At 45.0% G+C, this 16264-nt stretch overlaps 1 protein-coding gene across 1 annotated transcript in view; it reads left to right on the top strand.

Moving 5' to 3' along the window:
- Positions 1-16264, top strand: part of DNAAF8 (dynein axonemal assembly factor 8) — an 89678-nt gene that overhangs the window by 49216 nt on the left and 24198 nt on the right. The window contains exons 18-26 of the mRNA XM_053364160.1: positions 760-866; positions 2012-2166; positions 5477-5624; positions 6826-6957; positions 7977-8174; positions 8877-9209; positions 9732-9794; positions 10117-10170; positions 12803-12972. Of these exons, the coding sequence (XP_053220135.1) occupies positions 760-866; positions 2012-2166; positions 5477-5624; positions 6826-6957; positions 7977-8174; positions 8877-9209; positions 9732-9794; positions 10117-10170; positions 12803-12972 (1360 nt within the window). The remainder of the gene's footprint in view (positions 1-759; positions 867-2011; positions 2167-5476; positions 5625-6825; positions 6958-7976; positions 8175-8876; positions 9210-9731; positions 9795-10116; positions 10171-12802; positions 12973-16264) is intronic.

Below are 16264 nucleotides of genomic sequence, written 5' to 3'. Positions count from 1 at the left end.
GATGAGAATAGATATCGCTTGCCAAAAAAATTGCTGTTTGCTCTGGTCTTTTGATGTGATGTTGGCAGGTGTAAAAAGGACTGGGCTGTGTTTGAAACTTTGCAGTTCTATCCTTGTTGCTCTGCCACAGAATTTTAACTACATCCTATGATAAACGTCACCCAACAAGCCACTTCATCTCAAGAAGGATGACTCTGTCAATTTTGGTTGCTCACAGTTTCTCATTTTTCCAACCTTAAATTTGGTTCTCCCCATTTCTGCAGCAATTTACCAATAGTTGTGGGTTGTTGGTGTTTTTTTTTAATACTTGTGAAAAATCATCAGTATTTTAGTGTGAGTATTTCATAACATATACATTTTCATGTGCACTTTTGACCAATATACACATTTTTGCAAGCACATTTCCCTAAAATGATGCATATTTGTATGTTTTTTTAATGAATGTCTGCATTTTTATGCTCACTGTCACCTACATTTTTGTACGCATTGTTTGGCTGGAAAAATGCATTGCAAAAATTCACAGAAGGGTGAATTTTGAAAGGTAATGGTCTCTTGATTAAGGTATTGCTCTCTGCAAACCTCAGCCCAAGTAGTTATTTGGAGGGAATATTTGTATAAGTGTTGGTGGATTGGCGCTCAGTGCAAAATGCAATTCCCGGAATTTGCTGGGGCACAACTGTGTGGGGTGATCCCACCTGAATTCTAGACTGCAACTGTTCAATATATTTGTCTTTCTCATTTATAACACTTCCACCCCAGACTTCCTAGGCCTTCATTCCACAAGGCAGATGCTGACCAAGAACCAAGCAACTTGCAGGACGCTACAGCCTTATGGCCTCCAGCGGCTCTTGTCTCCACCACCAAAGGTTGTTCTTGCGAAGCAAATATTGCACAATAAATCGAATCTCCTTTCCTTACAGAACTCTTTTTTCATGCTTCCACCACTTCTTTGCAGTAGGTTGCATTAACTATGTCGCATTAAGTTCAGTCCTTAGCAAGCTAATTTGGTAACGTAACCCTGTGATCATCATCAGATGCCCTGCTTTGTGTGCCTCCTCCATGAGATGTCCAAAGGGTGGCAACATGGAGTGGCTCCCCGTTTGTGGAATGTTCTCCCTAGGGAGGCCTGCCTGGTGCCTTCATTATTCCTGTTTAGGTGCCAGGCAAAAACGTAGCTCTTCAGCCAGGTCTTTGACTGATTATCATTCTATGTCCTTTTTTAAAAAAATGGGTGGGGGTAATTGGTTTGTTTCCTTCTTGTTTTTATTATGTATTTTGTGTTTTTATGTTGTATTTGTATGCTGTGAACTGCCCTGAGATCTTCAGGTGAAAGGTGGTATAATAATAAATAATAAATAATAAGTGGAATAACAGCAACAACAACTCTCTGGCCTCCCTAACTGAAATTGCCTGCATAGAAGATTCAGAGCAACTTGGCCCTCATGCCTTCTCCTTTGCTTCCAATTTGTCTCTGATTCCATACAGTGGTACCTCAGGTTACATACGCTTCAGGTTACAGACTCCGCTAACCTAGAAATATTACCTTGGGTTAAGAACTTTGCTTCAGGATAAGAACAGAAATCGTGCTCCAGCGGTGCAGCGGCAGTGGGAGGCCCCATTAGCTAAAGTGGTACCTCGGGTTAAGAACAATTTCAGGTTAAGAACGGACCTCCAGAACGAATTAAGTACTTAACCCGAGGTACCACTGCTGAGGCTGGAGGAGGATCGGTAAAGGGGTCCTTCAGCTCCTCAGATTTGTCCTAGCTCCATTGTCCTTGTACAATAAAGCTACTTGGAACTTCGTTCGATTGTGCAGCGTATCGACTGCAGCTGAGGTACCACTGTAATTTGGCAATAGTGATCAGAACAAAGGACAAGGATGATATTCTAACACCAGCCTTCTTCTTGGGATTAGTCACGCGTAAAAAGGTCCCTGCAGTGGTACAAAGAGCCCCTCAGAGCCAGTCTGATAACCTCCTTCTGCTTCCCCGCCCCACATTGCACTTCCCAGGAGACATTATTTTGATGGCATCGCCTGTTGTGCCTCCTCACATCTATGGCCTTGTGATTTCAACCTGCACCCAGAGAGGATTTGCACTCCAGGGGACCAAACAGCTGCAGCTGTTGCCCAAGCAAGCTCACATGCTCGGTGTGCCAGCAAGCCAGGTAAGACTGTGATTGTGGGGCTCGTATCCTTGAGCCCTACTGAGGCCTGCACCCCTGTGCAAGGGGCGGGAGGGGGCAGCTCTCAGTACCTGGGGCCTTCTTGCCCTGCCTATTCTCCTGCCCTCTCCAAGTGAGTGAAGTTTGAGAAGAACAAGGAGAAGGAGGAGGAGTTCCACCACCCACCCTCTTCTTAGCCTCGTTCTGGTGGGACAATGCCAGTTGGGCCCAGAGGGAAAGGCAAGGCATATTTGAACTGCGGAACTAACTCTCACAGGAAGTAGTAGTGATGGCCACTAACTTGGATAGCTTTGAAAGAGGATTGGACAAAGGCTATCAAGGGCTGCGATCCACAATGGCTATGCCCCTCCTCCATGGTTAGAGGCAGTAATGGAAATCAATTGCGTGGTGGGTGAGAGTGTTATTGTGCTTGGGTCCCGTTTGCAGTTCTCCCCACTGGGCATCCGTTTTCCACTGTGAGGATAGGATGCTCGACTAAATAGGCCATTGGCCAGATCCAGCAGGCTCTTCTTACGTTCTTATGGGCATTGACAAGAGTTCTATTGCCTTTCAATATAGATGACCCTGACAGCTGTGGTCAGTGTGGTGTGAGAGCCAGTGTAGTGTGGTGTAGTGGTTAGAGTGTTGGTCTAATACCTGGGAGACCTGGTTCAAATCCTCACTCCGGCCATGAAGCTCACCTTGGACTGGTGTCTGTCTCTCAGCCTCACCAACCTCACAGGATTATTGTGGGAAGAAAGGTGGGGTGGGAAGGAATCATGTATGTCGTCTTGAACTCCTTCGAAGAAAGGTGAAATAGAAAGAACAGGATGATAATTCAGCCGTTCTACCATGCTCCTCCTCCATGCATCCTTTTTTCTGTGGTAATAGCACACAGGTTCCCGCTTTCCAAATACAATACGTTCCCAGGAAATTGTTCCATAGGTGAGCGTTTGCATAATGAGTGGACGATTTCCATTATTTCCTATGGGAACATTTCTGAACTGTGTTTTGTTCAATCTCCCAACCCCCTCCATGGTATCTTCCTGAAATGGCTGCAGCCAAGTACCAAGGGAGAGACAAAGGGGGGGGGAATGATTTGTCTGATCTCTCACCTTCCCTCCTTCCGTGGTTTCTGTCTGAAAATGGCTGCTGCTACCAGCAGAGCACAAACAAGTGAGGAAGTAGCTGCTTGCACATCTGAATCAGCCATTCATGTAGCAATAGTGGGACCTGTGTATTGAGCATTGTGACAGCGGGATCTGTGTATACATCCAATTTCCTAACATAGTTGCAAAAAGTGGGTTATTCCCTCTAAGGCAAGAATGAGGAACCTGTGGCAGCCCAGATCTTGGGGATTCCAAATCCCATCAGCCCCAGTTAGCATGGTCAGTGATCAGGGATGATGGGAACTAGAGTCCAACAACATCCAGAGGGCCACGGGTTCGCCATCTCTGCTTTTAAGGCATGGGAGATAGTTTTCTTCCAGTTTTTTATTCTGTCCTTATTACAAAGCTCCCACAATATATGCACTCTGTTGCACATGCAGGGTGTGGAAACACTGGCCATGTAGCACACATGCGCTTCATGCATTGATGAATGAAAAGATAGGAACATGCTCCCTTATACAAAGCCCATTTCGCTCAGTACTGTCTACATTAACTGGTAGCAGCTTTCCAGGGTTTCAGGCCAGGATCTCTCTCAGCCCTACCTGTAGATGCCAGGAATTGAACCTGAAACCAGCTAAAGCCATTGCCTTCACAAAGGAACTGGTTTGGAAGGTTCTGCAGCCTCTTCTACTAGATTCCAACCCTTAATGGATACAGGATCATAAGGTCACAACTTTTAAGGCAGAATTGGGAGACCTGTGGCTCTCCTGACATTGCCAAACTTCAGCTCCCATCAGCACCACCAAGCATGGGCTGCAGTCAAGGATGATGGGAATTCTAGTTCCAACAGCTGGAGGGTGGCAGACTCTGCTTAAGGATCCACTTGGGACAGTAAGACGTCTTCTCAAACTGAAATCAGCCCCTGAAATTGGCACAAAAAGGACGCTGCTTTTCCAAGGAGATCCCATATTGTTGATGACAAGCTTGCAGACATTTAAAGTTTCCCGTGGGATGAAAAGGCAACAAGACGAACACTTGGGCACATAATACAACCTTGCATCATCAAGCGGCAGCTTCCTGACACACCGACGTAAATGCGATGATGAATCATCACGCTGAATCATTGCCTGAACCACAAGAAATGTTTGAGGAGCTGTCTGGATGACAATTCAAGGCTAATAAATGTCCTCAAGCCCATTGGTCTGGGAGATACAGGCCAACGGTGAAGCATCCTGCAAGTATTGAAAAGCCATAGGTCGTGGTGGTGCAGGAACTTGGTTGTCAGGGGCCCAGTGATTTCATGGATTTCCTATCTGGGGAAAAGGGCAGCATATTTAAGGGCATGAGAAGATCCCTGCTGGATCCGGCCCATGTTCCATCTAGTCCAGCATCCTGTTCTTGCAATGGCCAACCAGATGCTCGTGGGTGTTGAGGCAGGTTTTTTGGGGCATGTAATTATCTGATGCTTTTTAAAATCTCCTGTGCCCATCTCTGTTTTTATTACACTGTAGTGGCTCGATTTTTTATAATGTTATTTTTAGAACAATACTGTATTTTATAATGGATTTCAAATCTTGTTAGCTGCTCTGAGTGATGTGTAAGAACTAGAAGAGTATATATCATCATATAAAGAAATAAATACATCTTCTGCCGAAGAGCCATAGCTCAGCGATAGAGCATCTGCACACAGAAAACTTAACGTGTCGGGGAAAAGTTTCTAGTTCTGGTGTGCAAGGGGGTCTTTTTTCTATGTAAGGAGATCTTGACGGAATGTGGGGTGGGTTGTGGAAAACCAGCCACGCAGTCAGCTGCTTGCAGTCTGAAGTGGTACAACCCAAGAATAGCTTTTAACCGTTTTTGCAGACTAGGCCTAATATCACTGTGAAACCAGCACAGAGTTATGAGCATATTGTGGTATCGCAATGGCAGAGTCACCTCAACCTCTGCAGTGATTGACTAATGTAGCAAGCCCTAAAATTAGCCCATTAATGATCAGTGTTCAATTTAAGTTTTCCGAAGATAATGCATTAGTGGCGTATTTTGAGTCCATTTCCAGGAGGCTGCAGATCTGCTGGAATTTTTGTGTGTGGGAGGATTTTGCTCAGATGGCGAGTGCCCAGTGGAACATTCTGACACTCAGCACTTTTTCATAAATTGGTTGCCTTGCCATTTAGATCAAAAATTGCTGGCTTGTGTCATTTCAGGTAACTGTATTTTGTCGTAGTGAGGCTTCATATATATCAGAGAGGAGTTTCTTGGAGGATAAACTACCCAGCCAAACACGTGTGCATTGCCTGGCTTTGTTGTTGAGAAAGGAAAATGCCAGCCATCATGTCCCTGCGTTGCTCAAAGGTAAAGAAAAGCATGAGCACGAGAGGTGGGAAAGTGTGGTCCCTCCAGTTGTCCTGCAGGCTTAGCGTACACACTAGGGATGCCTGATAATTGCAAGGAAAACAGAGACAGGAGTGGAAATTGCCAATGCTCACTTATTCGTGCCATGTTCAGAATGGAAATCAATCCAGTGAATACGATCAGTATCTGCTGCTGTTGTTGCTTTCAGTCCACAAATGATACATAATTGATTACATCACACGCACACTCAGTTTGCGTTGCCTTTCCTTTGGATTGAAATGAATGGGGTGGAGTAACATACAGTCGTACCTTGGTTTTCGAACAGTTTAGTTCTGAAACGTTTTGGCTCCTGAACGCCGCAAACCTGGAAGTGACTGTTCCAGTTTGCAAACTGTTTTTTGGAAGCCGAATGTCTGACGGAGCTTCCGATCAGCTGCAGGAGCTCTCTGCAGCCAATCCAGAAGCTGTGCTTTGGTTTCCAAACATTTTGGAAGTCGAACAAACTTCTGGAACGGATTCCAGGGTACGACTGTAGTGACAAGTGGGTTAACAGTCAATCCTTCTTCATAGGGAACTCTGGGAATTGTAGTTCTACGAGGGGTGTCTCCTTGTTGGAACCCTTTACAAACTACAATTCCTAGATACTTTGGGGGAAGCAATGACTCTTTCAAGTGGTATGATATCGCTTTAAATGCACAGTGCAGATGGAACCTAGATTAGATCTGATCCAGCAGGTTTCTTCTTTGCCTTGCAGAAGGCAATATTTATCCATTAGTGTATGTATGCACACATATGTATAATTTCATTTTTTAAAGAATCATGTGTACAAACTCAGTAGTAACTCATAGGGCTCATCCTTGGCCAAAAAGACATCAAATTCGAACCAGCACTCTGATTGGCAGGTTGCTGAAACCCTGCCTCATAAAAGTAATGGCCAAGCCATCTTTTCCATCAGCCTCTGTGGTGTGCCAACAGCAGAAGATTGCTGTGGCTTCCAAATATTTGTATGGCACAGTTAATACGACATCGACCGCAGATACCATGCAACTTACTGTACTATGAGGTTTTTGGAATAGGCAATTGGAAATATGAGCCAGGAATATCGTACATAATGACATTGCTATTAGATTGTACCATAAGCGGACTCAACCATCTCTTTCTTTATCATTTGTTTCTGTTTCATTTGTTTGTTTTAACCTAGGGCTTATGAGTGCACTGGCAGAGAAAGGTTTCTTGGAGGACATTCAAAGCAGTTTGCACTCCCATGCTGAACCAGAACCCAGTCTGTGTTTTCATGCGGTTCCTTATACCGACAGTTTGCTGCAGGAACTGGGTGCGTCACAGCACATACATAATCCGCTAAGTATTAGGAATCTGAAGATGGAGCTAGTGGCGAAGAATCCATGGCTTCACATTATGTTTGAACCCAACCAGTGACCATGTTCATGCATAACAGCCAGTCATAAACCAGGTTTTGTTGTTGGTTTAGCAACCTTAGTTGGTTTGGGCAAAATAAGCCTCACTCCAAGCTTTAGACATAACACTCAGTGGTCTTAGTGGTTGGTCCACCTGATCACAAAAAGAAAGAAGGCTGTGTGCACATTCACTTATAATCTCGGTTTCCTTTCAGGCTATGAATGCCAAGAGAAATTGCATTGTAATAAAAGCTAGCACTACTGCCAGCCATGATGAAAACCAGACAAGGCTTTAGTAAATAGAAGTGGGTTTCCCCTGCCCCCTAAAATAATTCAGAGTAGATGCTGAGTATATATGAGGAAGGCTATTCCATAGTTGGAATCAGGGGCATAGCAAGGGGGCTGTGGGCTGCCCCAGGTGTCATCCCTGAAGGGGTGACAAAATGGAACACTGTGGTGGGTGGCACTTACCACTGGGCCTGGCCTGCAGTGCACCCGAGCCACATGTCTCCTGGGAGTGATGCAGGGCCCTATGCTGCCCGATACGGCAGTGTGGGGCTTGTGTCCGCCAGGTGGACTCCATGGGCAACTCACCATGGCGCCCCCATGTGCGGATTGCCGCGGTGCCCCCATGTGCGGCTTGCCCCACCCCTGCTGCTCCAGGTGCCAGAGCAGCTAGCTACACCCCTGGCTGGGATAGCCTAACCTTCAAAGATGGGAGCGCCTGGAGCAGACTCCCCAAAGGAAACTGAAGCATATTTCTACAGTGACTTATTTCTACAGCAGGTGTAGAAAGCATGGCCAGGGATGGTGGGAGTTGTAGTGCAGCAACATCTGGAGGGCCAAAGGTTCCCCCCCACTTGTCCTGCATCAATGGAGCTGTAGGTTTCCTCTGCAATAAAAAAAGTTTCCTCCTCCCCCCACTTTTCTTTTGCAGGTGGCAATTTTAGTGTTGTGCCAGATCCCTCGAACATTCCCCTGGAGGTTTTGCACAGTCGGATGTATGCCTCTGAGCCTGAAATGGAACAAGTGGTCCTGTTGACCTTCACTGGAAAGGAAGCCATGAAAAGCGCAGGCAGCGTCCTTCACCAAATCCTTGCACTAGGCTGCAGGAAGCAGCCTGCTCAGACTCCAGGTCATTCCCAGCTTAGAGCCTGTGTGATAGAGAACATAGCTTTGATTCAGAAACACTATACGCACTGTGATTAGGAACAGGGCAGAAATTCCAATCAGTTCATTTTAAAGGTGAACCTATCTAATTTGCACTTTCCAAAAACAATATGTGAACCAAAACACAGCCCTTCTTTAGAAGACACACTTCTTTGAATTTTGCAATGTAGTTCTCCGGCCAAGTGATGTGCACAAAAATGCACTGGGGGAAATTGCTTTGCAAAGGTGTATATTTGGCCAAATTGCATGGGGAAAAGGTGTGCATTAGAGAAATTCACAATAAGAGTGCTGGTGAATTTTCATGAGGAGTTAAATAATAATAATTAGCAAAAAATGTGGAGTCACTGAAATGGATATATTTCCCCACCCTAATAGTGCATAAAAGTTGGTGAAACTGACATTAAAATGCATTCTATTTAGGGAAATTGCTTTGCAAAAATGTGTGTATTTGGCAAAACTGCATACACATGCGAATTTTAGGAGAAATTTGCCCAGAAATCCTGATGAAGTTTCACAGACACATTTTTTTAAAAATTGTAAACTGATGTGCAAAGGTTGAGAACTGAAGTTAAGATTGGAAAGTCATGCTGTGATTGGATACCAGGGGAGGGACTATTCCGCAAGGGGGCAAAACAGTAATTCATGCTGGCCATGTCTCTCTCGGCAGTGTTGGAAGACTTGGACCTGCCATTTGAGCTTCTCACTCTGAAGTGGTTGCCTCACCTCACTCGGGTGCAGGCTAAGGAAACCACACCCTTCGAAGTGGGAGACAAACGCTGGCAAACAAGTATTGATGCGCTTATGAGCAGCCCTGCCCTCATCTGTGTGCTGCGGAGGATTGGTGCCTTTGTGGTCCTTGCCGAAATCCTGAAAACACTAACTCCGCACAACAGCAAAGTGAGCTCTGGCTCTGGCTCTCTTCCAAGAGTGATGTCATCAACCCCAGAGACGGCCTTCAGGCAGGCAGCGCTCTTCTTCACTGAGAAGGATTTTGTAGGCGGTGGGTAGAGTATTTTCATTCTTTCCCTTCACCAATGGAGCTGATCTGGACCATGGCTTGGCTGAAGCTTCTTTTGGTGTCAGAAAAACCCAATGGTGCCCTTTCTGCTAATTAATGCAAGACACTCTGCTCTTACACTGCTCCATTTTTAACCCGCCATTTGAGATGGCAACCTTGCATTGCCTAAATTTTTCTAAGCATTTGATAAACCAAGAGTCCTTTCCCACAGGCTTCATGGCAGGGAGAAGGATAGGGGCAAAAGTAGAATGAGTTGGCTCCACCTGCTGGTGGCCTCCTGCTCTACGTCCTCTCTGTTCGAATTGGCACTTGTTACCACTGTACCAAATTCTTTTTTGCCGTCCTGCAGGAGGCCTTTCTTTAGAAGAACAGGCATCTCTCAGAGGTCTTTGCATTTGTTGTTTGGATAGGCCTTTGGCTACTGTTCTCTTTGCCAAAAAGCCACTGTGGATGTTTTGTCTTTTTCTTCTTCCTCACAAAATGCCCATCTCCATCCTTTTCCAGATCCCAAACGTCGACCTGCCCTGAAGTACTTGCCACCTCCTCCACAGCACCCCCAGTCTGAAGGTAAGACTTGACCTTGCATCCACTTCTTCAACACATCACATAAATTTATTTTTGGAAGTTGCTACCAGGAAGTCATGGGTTCCAAGATCGCTGACTTCCCCGCCCCCCTTGCCCCTCCCGTAAACAAGGTGGTCAGGCAGGGAGGCAGTTTTATGAAACCCTTTGCTCATCCCTGGAATCCCCACTTTCAAGCCCCAAAAAAGTTCTGAACAGAGATTCGCCTCAGCTCTGTCGGCAATGTCTGCCACTGTACAACTCCATGACGAGAACCCTTTCTGTTGTTGCTCTTGTGCACTAAAGTCCTTTCACTTTTCTTACGCAGCAGGCGAGACTCACACAAGCCATGCAGAATTGCTCTTCCGCTCCATGCAAGTTGGTAAGGATGCCAAGGCTAAGCAGGCCCTGCTGCTTTCTTGGGGAAAGTTGGATCTGTCAAATTCTGCGCAAAGAGGGCTCCATCATTAAAAACACTGAACTTAAGTGGACTTAAATAAGGCCAGAGGAGAGGCACCTTGCATGCTGTCTTGGAATGTCTTCCTTTGCCTGAATTTACTTCTTTGGAGAAGAGAATATACACCAAGCTTGCCAACCTGGAATTTATTTCTTTGGCTGCTCTGCTTATTTTCAGCCAAGCACATGTCTCCAGTGCTTGGGTAAACAGGGCACTTTCTCACCAACCTCAGTCTGCCCTGAGCCAGCCACCATCTGCCTGCCTTCTTACTTGCAACCAGCCTTGGCCCTGACCCTGGCATTAATGCCCTCCTCATAAAACTCAGCGGAGGAGGAGGAGTTGATTATCAGACCCTCCAAGTGTCCCTATTTTCCAGGGACGCCCCTGATTTAAAGAAGCTGTCCTTGTTTCTGATTTGCTCCCAGAATGTCCCACTTTTCCTTTGGATTTCCCTATTTTCATTGGAGAAATGTTGGAGTGTATGGAATTATTTGACTCCCAAGCTGTCTGAAGGCAATCCTGTGTAGGGAAATTTTAGTAATGTTTAATGTTTTATAATGTTTTTATATATGTTGGAAGCTGCCCAGAGTGGCTGGGGCAACCCAGTAAGATGTGTGGGGTATAAATAGTAAAATCAAAATTATGGAATGGGACGTCCCTATTTTCATTGGATAAATGTTGGAGGGTATGGATTCTGCCTGTCATTGACTCTGGCTCGCCCTACGGTTGGGCTCCTGGCCTACTGTCCCACCAGCCCAAATGGGCACCAGCTGCTACTTCATGTCTCAGAATTGAAAATGGGTTTCTTATATGGGACAGCCTATTGATCAATAAAGATAAAGCATTGATCATTGTGGGGTTTTTGTTTTTAAGCCCTAAAATGCTAGTCAATATATTATTGGAGAAAAAGACAGAACTGGAGATTTGTCTCCAGCCAGAATTAGTCACGATGCAGCAAATTCAGGATTTCCAATCCTGTGTTTGCAACCTAAGATTAGTTTATTATGCTATGTTATATTGTTTCATTTATGGCTCTATTCTTGCAAAGCAGCTGGAAGCGATTTCACAGTATCATAAAAATGTGTCTAAAACAATTGCATCTAGGAGAAGAGTTAAAACAATTACATCTATAAAAACAGTTTCAAATACAATACAGAAATTGACCAGGGGTGATTTTCAGAGAAGCAGCAGGTGGCTGCTCCTTGCCCAGTTTCCTCCAGCTGGGCTCTGGGGCTGGTAGGAAGCCTGGCTGAAGGAAAAACAGTCTGGGTAAGGGGTTGCAGGAAAGAAATGGCTGGCAGAGGGAACAGTTGTACATCCCATTTCTGTTGCAAATGCCCATCTGCTTTCATGCATTCGTATTAGGGAGCAGAGTTTCAGTTCCTATAGAATAATATAGCGTAACATTGAGCAAAGAAACTTAGAGAAAAGCTTTTAAAAATAGTCTACTAGGAATGAGCAATCCCTCCACCTTGCAAAAAATAAATAAATCGCTGGTTTTTTTTGCAAGCTGTGATTTGCTGCAGAATTGTAAACAAGAGCAAAGTGTTTGACCACTTAACCATAGCAGTGATCACACTTCTGCTGCTGCCTTTTTGAAAACCTGGGGTTTTTACCCATGAGATGCCACAGTGAGAGGAAAAACCTTTGCTCTCTTTGTGATTTTACTTTTGACATCCTCATCACACTGGCTGGGTTGAGTAATTATGAGGCCAATGTAGAGTGAGGGCATGCTTTCCTCACTCTGCATTGATCAAAAGCCAAGCAGAGCTTAATGATCTCTGCTGCCAAACTATGGACAGGTGGCAAAACGCGATGAAAACGAGGGTGGGAGCTTTTGTGAAAACTCCTTCGGAAAAGCCCCCATGTGAGCTGGCAAAGTGTGCTGGCAAACTGCTGCTTTAGCTCTAAATAAATCTTGTAAAGAATGGAGAAGATTGCTAAAAGCAATCCAAGACACTCAAGGGAAGGAAGTTACAAACCTCGAGGAGCAGGTTTAGAAGAGACACTGACAAATGACATCATTTTCCAGCACGGAGTATTCTCACTAGTCTGAATGAATGTTATGACTAGATCATATGCTGCCTACAAGAAATCTAAAAAATATATAAGTTTTTGAAGGCAATCGTGAAATATTAAATTCCACGTCTATCGAGGCATATGACTCACATTTGCTAGAAAGACTGTAAAGGCTTCCCCCCAAAAACACAGCAGGTTTTATTTTTAAAAAATCAAGGTTGTGAATCAGTGTGAAGAGCCAGATTTGGAAAGAACTAAATCAGGGACGAGGAACCCCCCCCCTGCCTGTTGGAGTCTGCATTCCCTAGGGGTAATCTTTGGAGAGGCACGTGGTGTGGTGGGGGCAAAGTTTTCTACGGTGGAAATTTCCATTCTGTGACCTGCTGCCACCCGCAGTCAGCACACAACTTGTTAGAATCAACACGCTGGTTTACTGCCTCTTCCCCCACCCCTGGGAGAGCTAGGCCATTGTTCTGCTGGTTACAATGCTCCATAGTGCAATACCTTTACATCCTCCTTTTGTTGATCTTTTATACAGGAGCCCAAATCCTCTGCACTGTGCTGCTGCTCAAACCAGGCACATGGACCCGTAACCTAGCAAGGATCCTCCGGAAACTGGATCTAGAGAAATTCAGCCTGGTCGGAATGAAACACATAGATCTCACCCCAAAAGATGTCAAGGCACTCCTCTCATCTGAAGCTAAGCAGGTTTGTTGGAATAAAAGACCAAAGGGCATCAACATAAGAGCAATACATCTGACTGACTGGGCACTGTGAGAAAAGGGGGCTGGGCTGGATAAGCCATTGGCATAACATAAGAAGAGCCTGGTGGGTCAGGCCAGTGGCCCATCTAGTCCAACCAGGTGCCCATGGGAAACTATAAGCAGGACCTGACTGCAATCATGTTCTCCCCTCCTGCAGTTTCTAGCAACTGGCATTCAGAGGCATCAACCATCAGGTCAGTAGCCATGGCTAGCCTTCTCCTCCATGAATTTGTCAAGAGTAGAGAGACTACAGAACTCGAGAGGTGGACGAACTGGGCATAACTGAGAGTTCTGTATGTCATTTACAATGCTAGTCTTTTCAGGTCTCAGACCTAGCTTTTAATATCAACCTACAGCATGGAACCAACTTTTCATTTTATTATTATTGCATTTATCCTTCTCTCTCTCTTTCCCTCCATCTCCCTTTTGTGTTTGATTGTCTGCTTTCTTCTTCTTCCAATTTTCTTTGGGCGCTTCTAGACTGCTGCTGTTTTTGGGATGCGTTTTGAGTTCAAAGGCAGCGAATTCAGGTCGTGCAATTAAAGCGAGCTCAGTGTCCTTGGGAGGAGACTCTTGAGAGTCCCATGGACTGCAAAAAGATCAAACCTCTCCATTCTTAAGGAAATCAGCCCTGAGTGCTCACTGGAAGGACAGATCCTGAAGCTGAGGCTCCAATACTTTGGCCACCTCATGAGAAGAGAAGACTCCCTGGAAAAGACCCTGATGTTGGGAAAGATGGAGGGCACAAGGTGAAGGGGACGACAGAGGAAGAGATGGTTGGACAGTGTTCTTGAAGCTTCCAGCATGAGTTTGACCAAACTGCGGGAGGCAGTGGAAGACAGGAGTGCCTGGCGTGCTCTGGTTCATGGGGTCACGAAGAGTCGGACATGACTAAACGACTAAACAACAACAACAACAACAGTGTCCTCGAGGAACAAATTCGCTTCCCAAAAAGTCCGGACTTTTTGCAGTAAGAAAAGTGAGGAGGAAATTTATGGAAACTGTGGAATGACAATTATTTGATGTGGTGCTATGTAACCTCCATACGAGTAAATCAGAATGAACACTCAGCAAACAGCTGATTTTGTACAGCCTCCCTGTGCATGCAAATTGGGATGACTACTCGGTCAACAGGTCATCAGTGTGTTCTGCTCACTTCCTCTCCCCTTGAAAGCAACACAGCTTTTCTTCCTGAGAGTATGACTGCACAAAGATTGCCAGAGTTCCCAGAGTTGGCCCCAGGTTCTTGGGGTCTTTCAGGCAAGATGTTCTCAGTTGACCCCCTTTAAACGGTGAACCATCTCCTTTAAACTGCTTTTTCTAAAAGCCACTGGATAGCACTCCCACTGAGATGTTGAAGACTGTCCCAGTGGGGTGACACAATCTCCCAGTTCCCAGTAGGAGGGGCTGCCAGCTGTCCCACTGCAGCTGCACTTGCCTGAGATTTTCATGATCCAAGGGAATGCTTAGATCTTTGTGCGGAGCAGAAACAAGATCTCTCTGGTTCCTCATGTTAGGGCACCCCCCCCAGCAGCCCATGGGCCTCAGAAGGAGCCCAGTCAACACCGCACACTGACACTGAGTTTCATTTGCAGTCATTTGTCTTGTGATCTGCAGCAATCTGAGCTGATCATTATTCTTTTTCTATCTTCGTCATCAATATAGACATTCTGAGTCACTCCTCCTGGCCTTTGGACACCCGGTGCATAATCTAATGCATTGCTGTGGCTTTCTAATCCTGTTAACCATTGAAATACTTCTCCTTGCAGATCAATAGCAATGTTTAATTTTGAAAAGTCACCCTAAAGTTCTTATAAATCTGACTCACAGCTTTATAAAATGTAGATTCATGTTGCAAAGGCCTACATCATAAGTGTATGGAGCTGTCTTACCCTTCTTCAGATCCTATTTTATTTCTTCATACATAGCAGCTCTTTCTCCCTTCTGCCTCTTAATATGTTGCAATTTCCCGCATTAACTCTGGGAAAGAAATAACATGGATAAAATATCAGTAAGGCACCTTACTCCAAAAATACAACAGGTTGTTTCCAACTAAATCCTACTCAGAGCAGACCCACTGAAATTAATGGACAAAGCCCCTTCAATGGGTCTACTCTGAGTAAGACTAGCATGAGATACTACCCATTGCTGATATCTAGTAACTTTTAAAAAAGTTTATGGTAGAACTGGATGCTAAATATATATATGATGATACTGGTGCCTAGGATTCTTAAATATAATTTCAAAATTATGCTATAAGGTGAGTAAGAGGGGACGTAATAGAGGTGTATTAATTATGCAAGGCGTGGAGAAAATGGGAAGAGAAAAGCTTTTCTCCTCTCTTAATGCTAGAATTCAGGGACATCCAAGGAAACTGAATGTTGGAAGATTTCGGAGAGACAAAAGTAAGTACTTCTTCACATAATGCATATTTAAACTATGGAACTCGCTCCCACAAGAGGCAGTGGAGGACATCAACTTGATGGCTTTAAAAGAGGATATTTAACAAATTCAAGGAGGATAAATCTAACCAATGACCATCAGCCACAATGGCTAAATGTGCTGCCTCCACTCTTGAAGGCAGTATGCCTCACTCGAGAGCTGCTGCACCTAGGTCCTGCTTTTGGGCTTCCCACAGACATCTGGTTGGAGACTTCATGTTCTAATACAAAGATTATTTTCAGGTTTACTGTTAGGCCACTTTGAGCACTTATGCAACATATGGTGAAAAAGTGACTCATGCAAGCTATCAATAAGTAGAATTTTTAAAATGGTTCGGTTTTCTTTATCATCAGCAATCGGCTATGAATCATGAGGAAGCAGGTTATCACAGTCATCCGACAGAGATCTTTTATATTCTTCATATAGCTCAGTGGTAGAGTATCTGCTTTGATCCCTAGCATCTCCAGCTAGGGCTGGGAATGTCCCCTGCCTGAAACCCTAGAGACCTATTGCCCATCAGTGCAAACAGTAATGACAGGCCAATGGTCTGACTCAAGGGCTGACTCAATGGTCTGAAGGGCTGTATCCCAGTGGTAAAGCACCGGCCTTGCAAGCTGAAAAATCGAGGTTGGATCACCAGCCTCCCCAGGTAGAACTGGGAGAGTCTGCCAGGCAGTGCAGACCCTGTTGAGCTAGTGAGACCAACAGTCTGATTCAGTATAAGGCAGCTTCGTAGGTTCCCTAGGTTGAGAACGAAACTTTCCAATGGGGAAAGGCTGTGGTTGTAGATTATT

The sequence above is a fragment of the Podarcis raffonei genome, chromosome 14 (genome assembly GCF_027172205.1).
Source record: "Podarcis raffonei isolate rPodRaf1 chromosome 14, rPodRaf1.pri, whole genome shotgun sequence".
Lineage (NCBI taxonomy): Eukaryota > Metazoa > Chordata > Lepidosauria > Squamata > Lacertidae > Podarcis > Podarcis raffonei.
This window is presented reverse-complemented; position numbering and strand designations above follow the sequence as displayed.